The following is an 18918-nucleotide window of genomic DNA, read 5'->3' on the forward strand; positions in this document are numbered from 1 at the left end:
TTTTTTTGGTAATTGCACTGTAAAGACATTAGGATTCTCCTTTTATTCAGTAGACTGCATGGTTAATATCACTATTTTAAGCTGTGAGTTGGTGAAGACCAGGTGCCTGTTAGTTGTGGTAATTCCTTTAACAATACCGTGTTGCTGCTCTAACCAGTGTTTACTGCTTTCTTTTTTAAAAAAACAATGCAGGCTCGGACAGGTGTGTGCAATGAATATAGTGATGCTCCCGGTGTTGTGAATCTTGTTTTAAGATTAAGGTAAGAGACTTCATATGTTTTCACATCTCTTTTTTTCAGCTTTGTTATTCTTCCCTCCCCTTGTTAAACTTTCATGATATTAGCCAAGGAGCTGGGGAAAGTGTTGACAAAGTCACTTTCCCAACGTGACCAATAGCAACGGTGTTCCCGTGACTAATTGCTGTCTTTTAATTGCTTACTAAAACAGAAGGATTAGAAAAAAAACCTTGAATATGAATGTCGCTTCAGGCTGAGGGGGACCCTTCATTAAGTATTTTCCCCCCCCCCCCCCCCTTTTACAATCCTGTTGCAGGATCACAGTGAGTTTTTAATGAGTTTCTTTCACACTTCAGCAGTCAACCTCTGACAGAAATAAACCATGGCTGTATTACAACTTGCCAGCTCAGAACATTTTTTTACTGGGCAGGTTTGATCAGCATCTGAGGGGAAAATGACTGATACATTTTTCAAAGAACTTTCCGCCTTTTAGGAAACGGTACAAACATGCTGTCAGACTTCATCGTTCTTCAGGCACTAGACAAAAGTTGGTTTCAATTTTATTAAAGTGAGTTTACATCCTGTTAATTGGTCCTTGGATATCATGTTTTTTTCATAGCCTTAATTAATTTGAGTTTCTAATGTGCTTTTTGTGTAATCCTAGCCTGTGTTTCCTCTCCCCAGATGGTTAGCTATTTTTTAAATAAAATTTCTTCAGAGATTCATTATTTCAATTTTCATCTGGAGGAGGTGGCGTCCCTCCCTCCCAGCCCCCTGTCTGCATTAACATCCTCATTTGGTGCTGTGAGAAAGCTGAACATGGTTCTCTCAGTAGTTCTGCCTTGGCACCAACTATCAACTCAGGGTAGTCTCAGGAGATGGTGGGGCTCTGCATGATGCAGCGGTCTTTCAGGATCCCTAAGAAAGTCTGCATCTGGTCACTGCCTGGATGGAGGAACATCTTCGAAACCTCTTTGCCCCTTTAAATTTTGTGGTAGAAGAAAGGCAGGTGATTAAATGAAATTAAGATGTTGTCAAATTGATGCAGTTTTGTGAGGCCTGTAAGACAGAGCTGGTCTGCCAGGTGGCATTGGTATCCCATCTAGTGGATCTCTCTCTTCCCCTTTTCCACTTCCTGTATTTGGTGCTAGTCCTTTCGAGGGTTTTGTGGGCTGACGGGGAAGTTGAATAAGTTGCATTCCACGGATAGAATTGCTCCAGCCTTTCTCTGCATCTTAATCTCAAGTTCTGTAGTTCATCTGATTCGAAATCAGTGTTGTAGCTTGCTTGACCAACTCTGCTGGCAACAAAACAAAATAATTCTGCCCCCGCACATTTATTCCACATCATTTATTCCTGTTCTCTAGCTCCGATTTGAAACCCTTTTTGCCTTTATGTTAACCAACCAGAGGATAAATTTCTCATATTCAGTCGCCCACTGTTTTGCTCGCTCAGTACTGTGTGATCATTTCAGTTTGGTTCTGTATTTCACTTTACAATGCAGCTTTTATATTGCTATTACAATCTAATACACAGCAGTTGTATTTGATAGGGAGAAAATACTGGGTTGACTGCAACTCTTTCCTTCTAGGTGAGATACTCTAGCTCCGTGGTGGCGAACCTTTGGCACTCCAGATGTTACGGACTACAATTCCCATCCAATTAGCCATGCTGGCAGGGGCTGATGGGAATTGTAGTCCATAACATCTAAAGTGCCAAAGGTCCGCCACCACTGCCCTAGCTCAGTGGAGAAAGGTTCCTTACTTAACAAAATGGGGCTGCTAGAATCCACCCGTTGCAGTCTATGTTTATGAAAGATTGTTGTGCCCCCCTCCCCACCATGAGCTCAGGATAGCAGATGTGTTAGATTGGGACTGGCCCCCAGATGCACTGCTTGGTAGCTTGATGTAAATATATTTGTATCCCACCTTTCTCCCCATTGGGGATCCAAAGGACACCCCCCCCCCACTCTTCACAGCCAGTTGTGGAAAGGGGCCACAGTGGCACAAGAGGGGGGCAGTCTCCTCCAGTTCCTAGGTGGGTTGCAGAAAGTGTGGCCTGTTGGTACCAGATGGCAAGTGCAGGGAAGAAGCTCATGCTTCCTCCTGCCACTCCAAGATGGAATGAGGACCTATGTCCCACTTACCTGGCCAGCTGTGCTTGTTGCTTTCTCCCCACCTTTCTTGTACTTTCTCAGTCTGCTACTGTACATAATTTCATTTAGTACAAACCAAAACTGAAGTTCAACATTCCTGCACAGATTTGTGTAACAACTAAAAAGACCAAACTTGTCTAGGGAAAAAGGCTGTGCATTAAATTAACAAGTGTCTGTTTTTCTGAAAAGGAGAGTTTGTGTATACATTCATGCATTTTAATTCGCGGATTAAATCAAGGCATGGCATTTTAGCAAAAATGCCTATGAAAATGTAAACACATGTAGGCAACGAAAAGTTGGGTGCAGGGAATGTTTGTGTAGACGTTGTCATCAATATACATGGGCCAGCGAGATTATGCACAGCCAAATTCATGTGATAAATTGGGGTTTGTACCACTCCCAATCATCTCAGTGCGGTTTACATGACTCCATTCATCTCAGCAGGATTTATACCCAGGTTATTCCTCTGCCAGTCTGGCTCCCAACCAACCATTTGGGTCTTTTGGTCAGCCAATCAGCCCTGCTTCATAGGGTTTGAATACAGGCTTCTTCTGCATTGGAGCAAACTGAAATGGGCAAGCCTGTCTTCAACCCTATGGAGTGCTCATTATAGCAGTAATTAGCAAGACCATTGTCAAACGTCATTACTGAGATGATATATCCAAGTCCTTTGAGTGAGCGTTCGTGCAGATCCAGTCTTGTATGTTAACTGTTACATTTGAATTCCAACCTTCTTGGGACAGAGTTTTAACCTGTCATCAGCCTCTTGAGGTAGGCTGGGCTAAGTGATGGTGATCTACTCTGTGGGCTTCATAATGCAGCAGGCTCTTGAAACCAGGTTTCCCCATGTACAAGTTCTGCACTTAAGTCTCTGCGCAAGATGGGCAGCCCAATCCAGAGGGCACCATGCTGCCTCCAGAGGGCTTTCAAGTGGCGTGAAAGTGGCGTGCACTTTCAAGTGGCGTGCACTTGCCATCTGGTACCAACAGGCCACATTTTCTGCAACCCATCTTGGAACTGGAGGAGACTGCCCCCCCTCTTGTGCCACTTGGGGGGGGGCAGAAAATAACCCCCCTCCCGCAGCGGCCCCCCCCCCCAACTCACCTTACTTAAACAGTGCAGACTGGAGAAGCAGCCTGTTCCCTTCAGGCTGAAAACAGCCTGGTGGGAACTACATGTCCAAGGAGACCTTGCGAGCCCCAAGGTTTCATGGGAAATGTAGTTCCCACCAGGCCATTTTCAGCCTGAAGGGAACAGGCCGCTTTTCCAGCCTGCACTATTTCACTAAGGTAAGTGTGTGTGTGTGGGGAAGGGGGACAGAAAACACAGAGTGCTCCCCGGGCACAGTATGGCCCAGCTCTGCCTCTGATTGGGCTGAATGGAATTATGCCACATGAGACCCGGGCCGTGGTATTCGAGCTCCAAAGGCCAGGTGGATGCCTCCAGGAATACCTCCGGCATTCCCCCTTGTGTGGCAACAGGGTCAGCTGCGGTGCAAGAGTGCTGACGCGGTGCCCAGTGCCATGTTCAGGCATCCCAGAGGGCTGCAGCATCCACCAGCTGGCATTTTGCCCCTCCCCGGGTAAATGTGCCACATCCATAAGATGATTCACCTTCCCACCTCCCGGATTGGGCTGTGAGTCTCGGGCCTGTCACCATTTTTCAACTTATTTCACTCTTCCGGAGTAGACTATTTGAGCAGAGCTTGAAAGAGCTTTAATTTTTATTGGAACAGTTTTTGTGACTATTACAAATGGTAGGCTCCTGTGGAACTCTGTCCACATTCTTTTCCTGGCAGGAAAGGGCAGGCCATCTTTTTTTTTCAGCAGAATGTATTACAGCAGTCCTAGATAAGAGATTTTATTTGTGTTGCTTCTCTCTACGTGTTTTAATGCACCCGTAGAAACTGCATGCTTTTTTTTTACTTTACTGTTCACCTGTTATTGGTTTTCGTGCCTCCTTTAAATAAATAAATAAATAAATAAAGGTCCGGTAGTAAATCTACTTGTCGCAAACAAAGCTGTAAGCACAAATAAAAGATAACTATTCTATGAAATGTATTCAATACCGGTCTGGCTTCCATTGCTCCATTCTGCATAGAGAGAAGGGTATGATCTCTCAATTGTATGTGATTTGTTTTGTAATGTGTTGCCACGAGTTTTGGTATTAACACAAGCAGAAGCAGATAATGTCTCTTAGGATTTTTTTTTTACTTTACTTATCACTGCTGGGTTTTTTTTAAAAAATCATAACAATACAGACTGAGCTGATCTTTAAATCTAATTCTTGATATGACCTGGAGAGTTCAGACAATTTCTGCAGGAGCTGTTAAAAGCTATGACAATGAGCTCTGCGGTTGCTGAAGAATAACAAGGCAACTGTTTTATGTTGAACTGCATTCTCATGAGAATTTAACTGGTACCGGGATGAATCTTCCCATGCATAGCAGAGGATTTTTTAAAATGGCTTGGTGGTCCAATAAAGTTTGGAATGGTAAGTTCAAGCGTCGCTTAAAAATACTCATCCTTCAAAGTACCGAGGCTGTTGAACTTCCGCAAAAAAAACCCTTGCCAGGTTTGAAGAGAAGGTTGTTTGCTGTGTCTGACTCACGGCAGGCGGCAACCAGCCTTTGGACGTCATGCGGCTTCTATTTGCTTATTGTTCTGAAAATCCTTGGGGTTTGATTGAAAGGCAGGCGACACCTTAGAGATTAATGCTGTTGCCATGTAATTGGCTCCTTTCAAGTGATGTTCTGGTCATTGCTGAATGGCTTAGCAGTTCAGTGCTGAGGTCTTTGCAGCCACCTGAAAAGCTGCTCTGAAGCTTAGATGCCCCCTTCCCATGGTACAAAAGGAGGTGCCTTCTCCTTGATCAGAGGCAACTTTGGAGTTCACCTGCAATCAACAGCTACTGAGATGAAATGTGTCTATAGATATGTATTGTCGAAGGCTTTCATGGCCGGATTCAACTGTTTGTGGTGGGTTTTCCAGGCTGTGTGGCCGTGATATGGTAGATCTTGTTCCTAACGTTTCGCCTGCATCTAGCTGGCATCTTCTCTGTGTATCACAGGGAAAAGTCTGTTTCACACTATGTCTAGTGAGAAGGGAAAGTTTAGTGGGGTATATTGTCCATGTCCCAGGGTGGGGAACCAGTCAGTAAGTGTTTGAATGGAACTTGCTATGCAAAGGTGTGGTTGAGTGCATTGTATTTTGAGTGGGGTTATCAGTCCATTTTTTAAGTACTGATAGCCAAGATTTGTTAATTTGCAGAGTCTTGTTGAAGTTATCTTGGTGTTTGTGAATTTCAATGGCCGCTCTATTCAGTCTGAATTTCAATGGCCTCCCTGTCCAGAATTTCAGTGTTTTCAAATAAAATGTGAAAGTTTTGTTTAAGACATGTTCTGCAACTGCGGATTTTTCAGGATGTTTAAGCCGACAGTGTTTTTCGTGCTCCTTAATACGAGTCTGAATGCTGTGTTTTGTGGTTCCTACACACACACATATATATACATGTATATAGATAGTTTAACCAGGGACAAAACATAAGAAGTCAGATACAGGAAAGCATACCTTAATATAGCCAAGAAAATACATCGTAAGAGTCAGAAAGCCACTCTTATTCAACAAATCCTTCCCTGGATGCCAGAGAAGAACCTGCATTACCCTCATTATTAGTAGGATAACACACAGTCACCATCACTTAGCCTGATTATCGCGTCAATATCTCTGAGTGGTTCCAAAAATAAATTCCTTTCATCAGGAGAATGCACTTGCAGTGTGCTTCTCATAATGAAAATTATCTGTTTTAATGAAAAGGCCTACCTGTAATTAATACGCTTCTCTTCTAGCTTGGAAATAGCAAAACAAGAAGTCTGCACTTTCTCAGTGTTTGAAAGGGTCAGTTTAATTTATCTGAGTTGATATATTGCCCCATACATGAAGGTTTCCCTCTCAGTAAAGTTATTGAATCTTCAGTCTATTATAAATTCCTGTGGGATAGCTGTATCAGTCTATCACAGCAAAAAATAACCACCCCCAAAGCTGAGTTGTGGTGTCTTAATAAAATAAAATAATTCTTTAATTTTTATGTAATTTATCTCCTACCTTCCTCCTACAGTCAGCTTCCCATAAACTCATTAACAGCGTAGTCATAGGATTGCACTGTAAATCCACATGAATAGAAACATTTAAAACACTGTATATAAAAATATGCTTTAAAATAACATGAGTAGACCTGTCCACAGCTGCAACTCTGCAGAGCATAAGAACATAAGAACATAAGAACAAGCCAACTGGATCAGACCAGAGTCCATCCAGTCCAGCTCTCTGCTACTCCCAGTGGCCCACCAGGTACCTTTGGGAGCTCACATGCAGGATGTGAAAGCAATGGCCTTCTGCGGCTGTTGCTCCCGAGCACCTGGACTGTTAAGACATTTGCAATCTCAGATCAAAGAGGATCAAGATTGGTAGCCATAAATCGACTTCTCCTCCATAAATCTGTCCAAGCCCCTTTTAAAGCTATCCAGGTTAGTGGCCATCACCACCTCCTGTGGCAGCATATTCCAAACACCAATCACATGTTGCGTGAAGAAGTGTTTCCTTTTATTAGTCCTAATTCTTCCCCCCAGCATTTTCAATGAATGCCCCCTGGTTCTAGTATTGTGAGAAAGAGAGAAAAATTTCTCTCTGTCAACATTTTCTACCCCATGCATAATTTTATAGACTTCAATCATATCCCCCCTCAGATGTCTCCTCTCCAAACTAAAGAGTCCCAAACGCTGCAGCCTCTCCTCATAAGGAAGGTGCTCCAATCCTTCAATCATCCTCGTAAATGGTTTATAGTTCTTCTGATTTCCACTGTGGGGTAGCCATTTACTTATAGCACACAGTCTAGGTGATTCGGTTCATCAGTGAGTCGGTGAGGTTCACAGATGTTTTGCATGGTGTACCAGTACTTTGATGATGACCCTTCATTGTTCTGGGTTGCGATTGAGATTTTTGTGTGGATATCAGTCTGTATGGGTCTCTGTGGCCCAATTGTTGGTCTGTTTTGCGGATGATCATGACATCCAAAAATGGCAGTTTTTCCTCTGCTTCTTTTCCCCCTGGTGAACTGAATGTTAGGGTGGATGCTGTTAAGGTGATCCAGAAATGTCATCAGTTCCTTTTCACCATGGTTCCAGTTTGTAAATGTATAATCCACACATCAGAACCATGCTGTCAGTTTTTGGGGTGCTTATTTTTCAAAGCGTTCCATGTAAAAATTAACTATAATGGGCTAGAGAGGACTTCACAAAAAAATCAATTTGTTTGTAGACATTGTTGTCCCATTGAAAGTAACTGGTTGTCAGGCAAAGTTGAAACAGGATATCATTCCTTATTCTACCCCTACACACGCCGGTAACTCTGCAAAACAGAAACTCTTCCACTCCAACTATATGGACTTTCCAAAATCCACAAGGACTGCATCCCTCTCAGACTCATTGTGAGTGCCAGTGGATCTCCCGTCAATTAGCAAAACTCTTGGGTACCCGCTTGCCAACCCACTTTGGACAAACAACATCCTATATTAAAGATTCATCAACAAAATCAGCACCCTCAACCAACCCCAGTGACAGACCGATCAGCTTTGACGTGGTCTCCCTGTTCACCACCGTTTTCATAAAGGATACCCTTGTACACATCAACCAAATATTTCCAAATGATACTCAGGCTGTGGAAGCCTTCGACAATATATTGAAAGCCTTGTGATATTGTCGACGGCTTTCATAGCCGGATTCAACTGGTTGTGGTGGGTTTTCCGGGCTGTGTGGCTATGATCCACCAGACCACGGCCACACAGCCCGGAAAACCCACCAGCCTTGTGATAGTTCGATCAGAGTCTAAATGTGGTTTCAGTTGGGGCTTGTTCCTCTGCTGTTTCAATACAAGGGGTATTCTAGTGTCTTATGAAAAACAGCCTCAAAATTAGTCAGCAAAAATTCTGGTCTGGGGCCTTGAATCCAAGCAATTTCTGTTCCTTCAAGCCATGTGTCCCTGTGTCAGGCAAGAATCTGTTATATCTTAACTGTTGCTCAGATCATGGAGATGAAGCCCTTGTTGACTTAACAATGTCTGCCGAAGACTGTGGTCATAATTCTTAAAAGCAAATAATAGCATTTTCCTTTGCCATTGCTTTATTTGTGCAGTGCCTACTATTAAGCAGTCTATTTTGCTAGACTGTTTTTTCCTTTGTTGTGTCGAGAGGTTGATATATCTGTCTATGTTTCAAAACACCTGGAAATTATCAGTATGTATGTACTTCAGTATGTATGTATTATCAGTATGTATGTACATAAAGGAGGCCTGGATCCCCAAAAAGGGAAAGTCAGAATTCAGACCACAAAACTGAAGCAAAATTCAAACAATGCAACAGGTCACAAATGTCTGTTCAGCATTGAACAGTATTGAACAGGTTGGATTAAAAACTAATATAATTCAGTGTGAAAACTCAGGTTATGACCATGCTTAACCCGTGATTAATGTCCAGTTGTCTCACAGATACTAACTAAGTTTGTTGGCTATGCTCTCAGAGCTTTGTTCCCTTCTTTCCCTCGGATAATGAAAGCTTATATTACTGCATTATTTTATTTATTCTTTACTTTGTATGCCTAACAAAGGTGGTTGGTTGGTTGGTTGGTTGGTTGGTTGGTTGGTTGGTTGGTTGGTGAAAGCCAACTCCCAGCCCCATTCAAGGGGGAGGGGGCAAAAAAGCTTTAGGAAGTGCGCTGTTGCATTTGCCCTCCCTGGGGCACTTGCCCCAGCAGAGTTGGTAAATGCACCGGTGGCCACCCATCCTTCAACACCACTTGGCAAAACCTGGAAATTGGGGCAGGGCTGCACTGGTGTCCCAATTGGATGCTAGAGTGTGTGTTGAGGGGGAATTCCCTCTCTGGATTTATGACCAGAAGTCCTGCACCCTGGACCTTGCATTTAGTCCTGTAAGACCTATGGGTCTATCTGGGGTGGGTGGGTGGGGAGTTTTGGAGCTTTTTCTTGCTTCCCGCACAGTCAGAAAGCCCTCTTGGAGGTGGCATCCCACTGCCTCCAGCTTTGGATGGGGTGGCCAAGCTGCTTGGGGACCTTGTAAAAGAGGCATCAGGACAAATGGAAGTCCCCCTGTGAATCCTATCTTAGTGTCCTAGAGCTGGCGGAGAGGGAGTGAACCAGGTTCAACCAGGTCCTTGGGTTCAAAGGCCATGGAAGTTGGAGAAAGTTTTTCCATCTGCTGGAAGAAGAACATGGGGAGCTGGTGGCAAACTGGACTTTGTTGATAGCACCATCTCTGAATGCTGAGGAGTAAACTATAAATTGCTGCAGGTGCTCAGTTGCCATCAAAGCCCATGTATGATTTCCCAAGTCTTTGAAATCACGCGGTCTGGTTCCCTGCCCTCTTCCAGTTCGCAGCTCAGAATTGTGGGGGAGAGGATGATGGGGAGAAACATGCAAACAACGATATCATAGATTTGTGAAACTGCACGTTACGAGAGAGATGGGAGAGAAACTGTGAGAGCAGCTCAGTGTCTGAAGTCATGCGTCACTTAGCCCATATAGTCCTAGTGATATCTTAGGAGAAATCGGAACAAAACATTTTTGTTGCAATGTATATTTACCGCAACATGAACTTCTAACAACTTCATACATTTCGTTCAAAGTTATCTTCAGTGTACTTTCATTTGACTTCTGGACTCTTCTCCTTCGCTCGCCCCCCCCCCCCTTTCAGGTATATTGCATCATTTTTATCAAGGTTTCCCCGAACGGTAAAACTTAAATCAAACCTCGCTAACATATCTTATGGTAAAATTGACTTTGTGACACTCTTTCAGTAAATCATCAAGTGTGGAGACAGTGAACTCATTATAGTAGCCTTGGAATAGAAGTCAGAAGAACGGTAAAAGATTAATTTTCTATTTTCCCCATCTTTTGTTCTTGAGAGGGAGAAGACTTTTCTTGAGCATCTAATGCTTAATGCATTCGTCTGCCCCCACAAACTTTAAGGTAGTAATAGGGGCCTATATTTAACTTGGTAATTATTTCTAAAATGAGGAATAAAATGAAAGAAGTGAGCAACAAGGCTTTTAGGAAAAAAAACTGAAGGAGAAATGAAGTTTAAAGGAATAATCACTTGTAATACAGTGAAAGTTTCTTCGTGGCAGCAAATGCTACTTGTGGATAACGTGGTGCGACCAGAACATAGAACCACAGAGGCAGAGGGGATTAATAGAGGGCAGAAGTGAAGATGGACCTTAAGATCGGGCTTCTCTCAAAGAAGAGTCAAACAATGGTCCAACCCACTGAAGTTCCCTGTTTTCTTAATTGGTTCTTCTTACCATGTTGTTATCCTGTTGTAACCTTTTATGCGTGCTAGTTAATTTTTCATATGGTTCATACTCTCTCTTCCTTGATTGGATGTTTATTTTATTTTTTTTCATTTAAAACGTTTTAGCCATCTTTCTTCCTTACAGAGTTCAAGGTGGCTTACAAACGTAGATAAGACACTCGGGATAAACCACGTTACACATAAAACCAAAATTTAAAATCTCCACTCTGGACTGGTCCTAAACTTGACGAAATGCAGTCCTAAATAAAACGGTCTCCTACAGATGGAAAGGGGGGACCCCAGGAGTACCTCCCTGGGAAGGCTATTCCATAATCATGGAGCTGCCATTGAAAAGGGCCTCTCTTGGGTACCCACCAAACAAGCTTCTTTGATTAATGGGACTCTCAGGAGGGTCTCTCCCTGTGATCTTAATTCCTTGGCAGGAACATGTGGGAGAAGGTGGTCCTTCTGATACCCCTATCCCAAGCCACACAAGGCTTTAATCAGCCCTGGAGCAGATGGGTAGTCAAGTGTAATTGTCGTAATATTAGGGTTGTATGGTTCTGATAGCTGGACCCAGCCAGCAGATTAGCTGCGGCAACTGCAGCCTCTGAACACTCTTCAAGGAGAGCTCCAAGTACAGTGCACTACAGTAGTCCAGTGTTTTTTTACTACCCTTTTCCACCCACAGACCAAAATGTGGTCAGTTGTGGCGCGGCAGAAGTGAAAGCACCATGTTTCCGCAGGTGAAAATAGTCCTGTGAGCATTAAAGAAAATAGTCCTGTGAGCATTAAAGAAAATAGTCTTGTGAGCATTAAAGAATCATTTTTAAATGCAGCCTTCATCAAAGCCATCACTCTGTGCACTGTTAAACATGGTAGTTTGATAAAGGACCATTTACGTTGCCTCAAATGACTATCGGCAAAACTTGCCTTTTTCAAACGTAGACAATGGAGGAGGAGCTGGCTTTTCAAACTCTGCAGAGAACTGTATTTGCTATTATTTGAAATTGAATTGTAGAGGGCGGATTCTCCCTGCCTAATCCTCAGTCTCCTACAAAGTAGTAAGGGCGATTCCCCCCCCCCCATTTGAATGGAGGGGAGGGGGAACAGAACAAGGCAGGCACTAGGACCCCTGCAGAGCATTCTGCTACAAAGAAGGGGGAGAAAGAAGTGGCGGATGAATTTACAATTGTACTTAGGTCTTTCAGCGGAAAAAGATTTAATCTATGCCCTACAAGAGATTGCAACCTCTGATCTCTCCCAACATTCATTATGTGTAGCAACTGCATCTGTTGTTGCAGTTGTAGAACAGAACAGAAAGCCTTTATTGGCATATGTGTTGTTGCAGTTGTAAATTTGATGATGCAGATGTTTAGATGGCTCCCCAATGTTCTTTATCTCAAAAAGGACATTGGGGAGCTATAAAAGACAAAGAAGAGGGAAACCAAGAAAATTAAGGGGTTGAGATTTCTTTCCTATGAAAGAGATGACTAAGAGATACCTCAGGACATGAGAGATTTATAAAATTATGCATAGGATAGATTGTGGACAGAGAAGCTTTTCTCCCTGACCAAATAATAGGGCTTGAGAACATCTAAGGAAGTTGATAGGCAGTAGAGTCAAGACGGACAAAAAGAAATATTCCTTACTGAACAAGGAAAAGGAAATACTCCTTTACTGCCATAGGATGTAGTGATGACCACAGACACAGACATCTTTTATGGGAATCAGACAAGGATAGAGGAGGATTCATGGAGGACAGGTCTGTCAGTGCCTAGTAACCATGGTTACTGAAGGAAACTCTGTGGTCCGATATACCAGTGGCAGGAGGCAACATCAGGCAAGGCCTTGGTCTCTGCAGACTGTTGTTGGCCTTCCAAGTTTGGCCACTGTGTGAGACAGGATGCTGAATTAGAGGGACCATTGGGCTGATTCAGTAGGGCTGTTCTTATGTACCAGCTTTTGCTCTGTTGGAAGTGCTTTAGATCCAGATTTTATTTTACAGTTCCATCACTTTTGAAGCATTATTGAGTTTGTAAGTGCTGGTCGGGGGTAAATTTCTACCCCAGGTGCCCTTTTTGTTGGCAGAATACACAGTGGCTCTACAACATTGTCACCTGCGCAATAGTACACAATATCCATAAAGTGCCTCTGCTTCCTATTCACTATTTTCTTTTGGTACACTGGAAATCATCTGGTATAAAGTAATTCCAGAAACATACTTTTTGGTCTTGGGTGCTTTTGAAACCCTGGTCTATTAAATGTGTTTGGGGGTAAAAAACAAACAAAAAAACCCCATAAGTGGTGTGTCTCCACCCCCACTCCCACTAATCCAGGGAAGTATTTTTAGGTTTTCTAGAAAGAGGGTCGGGGAGAGAGCCCCTTACAACAATCTGTAGAACATCTGCCTCACCACTGAGAACAATATCATTGGGTTAGAAAAATAACCTAGGCCAGTGATGGAGAACCTTTTCAAGACCGAGTGCCCAAATTGCAACCCAAAATCCACTTATTTATCGCAAAGTTGCCAATACGGCAATATAACATGAATATTGAGGTTTTAGTTTAGAAAAACGGTGGGCTCCGAGGCGTGCGTTACTCAGGTGTAGGCTTGGTGGTAGTCAGTGGCTTTGCTTTGAAGCAACCGTGCAACTCTTCCAATGGGTGAATCACGACCCTAGGAGGGTTTTCTCAGAAGCAAGCCCCATTTTCAGCAACCAAGCTTACTCCCAGGTAAAGGATCATGCTTTAGTTCTTCGCATGAAAATCAATGGGGTTTAACAGCGCTTAACAGGGTTACCTACACTGCTTTCCCAAAACTGGGTCTTAGGTTTAATGCTAATAATTGAGCCTAGCAGCCCAGGCCAGCCTAGATGTGGGGGGGGGGGGCACTCTGCCCGTGCCCACAGAGAGGGCTCTGAGTGCCACCTCTGGCACTCGTGCCATAGGTTCGCCACCACTGACCTAGGCTAACAGCGAAGTGTATGGTGTTTAACAATATTAATTCAAATATCTCCTCCCTCATGTGAAGGTATGTTTTCAGACCAAAGCAGTTTGTCTGTTGTGAAAAACAATGTTTTCTGCCACCACAAACAAATGTTCTACATGGTGGGTCATTTTTTAAACTCCAAGATACATTGGAATTTGGCTTACAGAAGTTATAAGCCCCAGAATAAATAAGTATGATTTCTTTCAGAGTGTTGCAAAAGATAACGGTGCCTTCCTAAGCAGTGTTGCACCTTGCTAAGCTCATTGATTCAGTTGACTTGGAAATATGTATCTCTACTTACAGTAGCACTGTACATCTGTTCTCTTAAACAAAAGTATTTTTCCCATCTCAAGTACTTTTTGAAGAAAATAACAGATTTTGTTATGAGGGATTTCAGTACAAAGCTTAGGTTAGACAGCTGCAGTTTAGGCCTTCTGGAACACAAGGTGTTTTTGGAGGGCAAACTAGAACATACACATCCCACAAATTGCCTCCTATTTATCATCATTAAGATCATAGGTGTCAAACTCACGGCCCTCCAGATGTTATGGACTACAGTTCCCATCATCCCCTGCCAGCACATTGTTGGCAGGGGATGATGGGAACTGTAGTCCATAACATCTGGAGGGCTGTGAGTTTGACACCTATGATTAAGATTTGTTTGTAATGTTGCAGGACATTTTATGTATTTGAGAATATACCCTCCCTTACTTGAATTCTCTAAACTGTATGCAGTTGCATGCTCTCTTACTTTTTTTTGTCACTGGTGAATGTTTGCATAGAGGGATACCTACCCATTTATGGAAGATGAAAACTCTAATCCTGAGAAGGGGGAATGTTACCAGACCAACCCATGGTGGGTTGGGGGAGTCCTGCTTTTAAGATAGCAGTGTCTCTACTCATCCTGCCAACCCTTGGGGTGCCTATCAGTACAGTGCCAAAATGGGGAACCCATTCTGTACATTGGCTTTACACAAGGACACAGAAAAACCTATCTGGACATGGCCACGCCCATACCTGCCACGCAAAGCACCTATCTCATACCCTTCCTGAAAGGATTAAGATAGTACAGTGACCCTGCCTTGGAGAGCGTTTCCATCTCTAGCCGTGGACTATACAGCCTTGCAGAGACAAAGGACTTGTCAATGTGTTTGTCCCAAGTGTTCCTGTCTAGTGTTATATTTACCAAAAATTTCTTCCTCTGACTAATCTCTCTCCAACAACCATCTCATTTGCATTGTTACTGTTCTATAGCTGTAATTCCATGAGCTACCTTCAACCTTTCAGGCATTCCCAAGCTTGGCCCATCAAGCTAATGCCCCAACCGTTAATGACCCAAATCATTAAGGATGATGTCTGTCATTTGTCTGTCCCTGGAAAGGCAGGACTCCTCTTTGTCCTGGGAGATGAAGGGCCACTCAGCATAACCGCGAGGGTCCCTTTTTCCTTATAAGAAGCCCCCTCCTCCAGTAGTCATTGTTCAATATCTCTGGACACCTCTCTATTGATATTGTTCTATAATGCATTGTTCTTCTACCAGAGCAAAGTGCAGACTGCTCAGCTCTGTTTATTGGACCATTCTGCTCCAAGATCAGGTGACTATAACTCTTACTCCCCAGTTCCCTTCATCTATTCCAAACCTATCCACTCAACACTACTTATATCCTAGGACTGCGTGTGTTCTGTGTGTTTGTGTACCCCTATTATTCCTAAGTAAACTTGATAACCGTTATTTGTTCTTCTGCAGAATTTGATGCAAAAGCTGATCTTGGTAAACATAGGCAACCAAGACCACGAGCTTGCCTGACCTATTGCTAGGCCAAGAGTCTGCTCTCGCTAATTCCCTACACTAAAAGGGAGGGACTCCCACCATTTCAGGTAACAGGGTTTTAGTTCCCCATTCTAACTACATTATGGAGAATCCTTAGTAATTAAAATCAGTATCCAAGTTGTAATGAAGTTGCATCTGCTTGACATTTATTTATTTTCCTAAGTGGGGGCTCAAAGTGGCTTACATTTTACTCTTCTCCATTTTATCCTTACAACAACTTTGTGAGAAAGTTTAGGTTGAGTGTGTGAGTGGCCCAAAAGCATCCTCACTCCCCAGTTTCCAGAGAGGAGTAGGGATTTAAACCTGGTCTCCCAGATTTTAAACTAACACTGCAACCACTACATGACACTGACTTTTGTTGTACATGCCCTTGAATTTTCCAAGTTCCTGATTGGATTCACAATGCAGCATCATACAATCATGCATTTTTCAGAGATTGCTGTCTGCAAAGGAGCTTACCAACTACTTTACTAATGGAATGCAAAACCGCTTAGATACATCATTACTTAAAAAGCTGGCAGAAGCTTGATTTTATCACTCCATCATAGTAACTTCTGTTGTTGTGAAGGTTGTTAACCACAACAATAGTTGGAATGTAGAATTTCTGAACAGACAATACTTTCCAAGAAGGACAATATTAAGGCTCAAAAGTTGCTCAAAGAGCTCTCAGAACAAGATAGATATGCTACTAATTGTAAATGCCAAAGGTCAACCACAGATTTTGGAGATACTTAAAATGGCAATGTGCTGTGATATCCATCATAACAAACCATGGATGTAATACTTGGGCAATGACTGTGCCAAATTAGGATGGTCTGATTAAAACGACATTTTAACATTTTTTAAATGAGCAAGACTAAATGATATTGAACCCTGCATTATGGAATCTCAGCACTGTTGAGCAAGCCAATGTAATATCTAGAGGCAATCTGTCGCCTTCAATTGTGGAGGACAGCCATCATCATAAGCAAATAATTTAGAGAAATTAGAGTTTCTGAGGTGAATTTTTTTTCCAAAAGTCTGAATGGTTGTACGGGCTAGATGATGAAGAAGAATGAGAGTAAGTTTGCTTCAGCCTTTTGAGATTATTTACAAAGGCCTTTGTTTAAACCAGAGAAACAAGAAAATAGACATATGCCAAATATAGCATTAACCGCCATGATTCTGATTGATGATTCTGTCAGCCAAGTACAGTGGTGCTCTAAACTTTTCTTGGCACTCTAAAAGCCCCGTATCAGAGGTACTTGGATTGCCTCACCCGCTTTTGATATAATTGATCATTCTAGGAGGGGTGAGGGGTGCCCCCACCCTAGAGATCTTCAGCAGGCTCGGCAAGGCTTGCCAGTTTGCCAGGACTACTGAGGAGCTTTAAATAGCTAGCATTTTTAGGGGGGAGGATTCGGGGGATTAATATTTTACCTTTGGCTTTAGCTGAGAATATTTTAACTATTATTGTAAACCCCCTTGAACCACAAGGAAAGGTGAGATATAAATGATTGAATAAATAAGTAATAACTACAGCAGAAACTTAATTTATAACAGTTTGATTGTCATGGCTTCCATATAAAGAGTTGCTGCAATAAGTGATCCTTGTGTCCAGAGGGAATGCCGGTTTCTGTGAGCCAGTCAGCTGTATTTATTTCTTGAACCTGAATCTGAGAAAGCCCTATGGCAGTGATGGCGAACCTTTTTGAGACCGAGTACCCAAATTGCAACCCAAAACCCACTTATTTGTCGCAAAGTGCCAACATGGCAATTTAACCGGAATACTGAGATTTTAGTTTAAAAAACAGTTGGCTCCCAGGCATGCGTAACTCAGGAGTAAGCTTGGTGGTGATCGGTGGCTTTGCTTTGAAGCAACCGTGCAACTCTTCCAACAGGTGAATCATGACCCTAGGAGGGTTTAATCAGAAGCAAGTCCCATTGCCAGCAACCGAGCTTACTCCCAGGTAAAGGATCGCGCTTTAGTTCTTCGCATGAAAATCAGTGGGGTTTAACAGTGCTTAACAGAGTTACCTACACTGCTTCCTCAAAACTAGGTCTTAGGTGTGTGTGGGGGGTGGGGGTGACTCTGCATGTGCCCACAGAGAGGGCTCTGAGTGCCACCTCTGGCACCCATGCCATAGGTTCGCCACCACTGCCCTATGGCCTCTAAAATGGAGGGAAAGAGGTTGTCTGTCACCCAGACCTGTCTCTACTGCCCGTCTCTACTCCAAGCCACTCAGGTCAGGAGACTATGGCCCGTTCCACACGGGCCTCACAAGCAGGGGTGCACCGGCATACTTGCCACCAGTGCACCCCCTGGGGTTGTTCACATGGTGCCCTGTGAACGGCCCTGGTGCCCCAGCGACCCATGGGGCTGCATTCACACGGGCACGCTGGCGCAAATCCCTCTTACCTTGTCTTCCAGCTGCCATCACACTGGAGAGGACATGGGACATGCTTCCGTGGCCATGGCAGTGCCTCCAGACCCGGAGGGCAGGAGGTGTGTCCCCTGGCCTCTCCAGAGCGACAGTGACTGGGGGACAAGGTAAGAGGGATCTGCACCGATGCATAGAAAACACCGGTGTCCACCCGGTGCTGTTCGCTCGGCACCAGGTGGATTCCGGCATTTTCCAAAAGCGGCAGTCGTGCGAAGTCCTCCCCCACAACGGTGTTTTTACTGGCCCCATGCCGATCTATCTGGTCCATGCGGAATGGGCCTATGTATTGATTTTAAAACACTTTGAAGGGTCCCCAAAGAAGTGAACAATAAAAACCAAGCTCTAATACACATGAAAATAATTATAACACACGGATATACCGCAGAGAAGGAGGGTCCACCTGCTGGTGGAAGACTCTGGGCCTTTCCCCACTCTCCCCTATCCCCCCTATGCCGCGCGCTGCTCTCAGCGTGCAGCATCCCTGGCGCGTGCCCTGGCATCCCCACAACCCCGGGCTCTGTGCGGGGTCATCAAAAAGCACCCTTTGCAAGAGTGCCAGGGATGCCTCACGCTGAGGTGGCACGACAGCGGCAGCGTCAGGGCGGCTGTGCTGTTGCCGCCCCTCTCGTGGGTAGTGCCGGGGGACCCCGCGCTATGCTCCTCAAGTAGTGCGGGGCTTAAGGTAAGTGGGGAAAGGCCCCCTGATATCTCCCTGGAGAAGGAATTGCATTATTTTGGTGCCATGACTGAGAAACCCCTTCTCAGGTTACTACTCATCCAGCCTCAAATAGCAGGGTCAGATTTGTCCCTGATAGACTTCCCTCTCCGCTTTAAATAATGTGTGGTAAGTTGCACATGTGCCACGTGGTTTTTCATTTTTCTGTGCGGGGAACTTGTCTCAGAAGAAGTCCAAGATGAAATAT

At 43.8% G+C, this 18918-nt stretch overlaps 1 protein-coding gene across 2 annotated transcripts in view; it reads left to right on the forward strand.

Annotated features, from left to right (window-relative positions):
- The window catches only part of STK39 (serine/threonine kinase 39), a 146574-nt gene that overhangs the window by 100926 nt on the left and 26730 nt on the right, over positions 1-18918 (forward strand). For both annotated transcript variants that reach the window (XM_048483595.1, XM_048483596.1), the window contains exon 14: positions 193-260. In XM_048483595.1, coding sequence (XP_048339552.1) covers positions 193-260 — 68 coding nt within the window. The remainder of the gene's footprint in view (positions 1-192; positions 261-18918) is intronic.

Source organism: Sphaerodactylus townsendi, linkage group LG02 (assembly GCF_021028975.2).
Source record: "Sphaerodactylus townsendi isolate TG3544 linkage group LG02, MPM_Stown_v2.3, whole genome shotgun sequence".
In the NCBI taxonomy this organism is placed as follows: domain Eukaryota; kingdom Metazoa; phylum Chordata; class Lepidosauria; order Squamata; family Sphaerodactylidae; genus Sphaerodactylus; species Sphaerodactylus townsendi.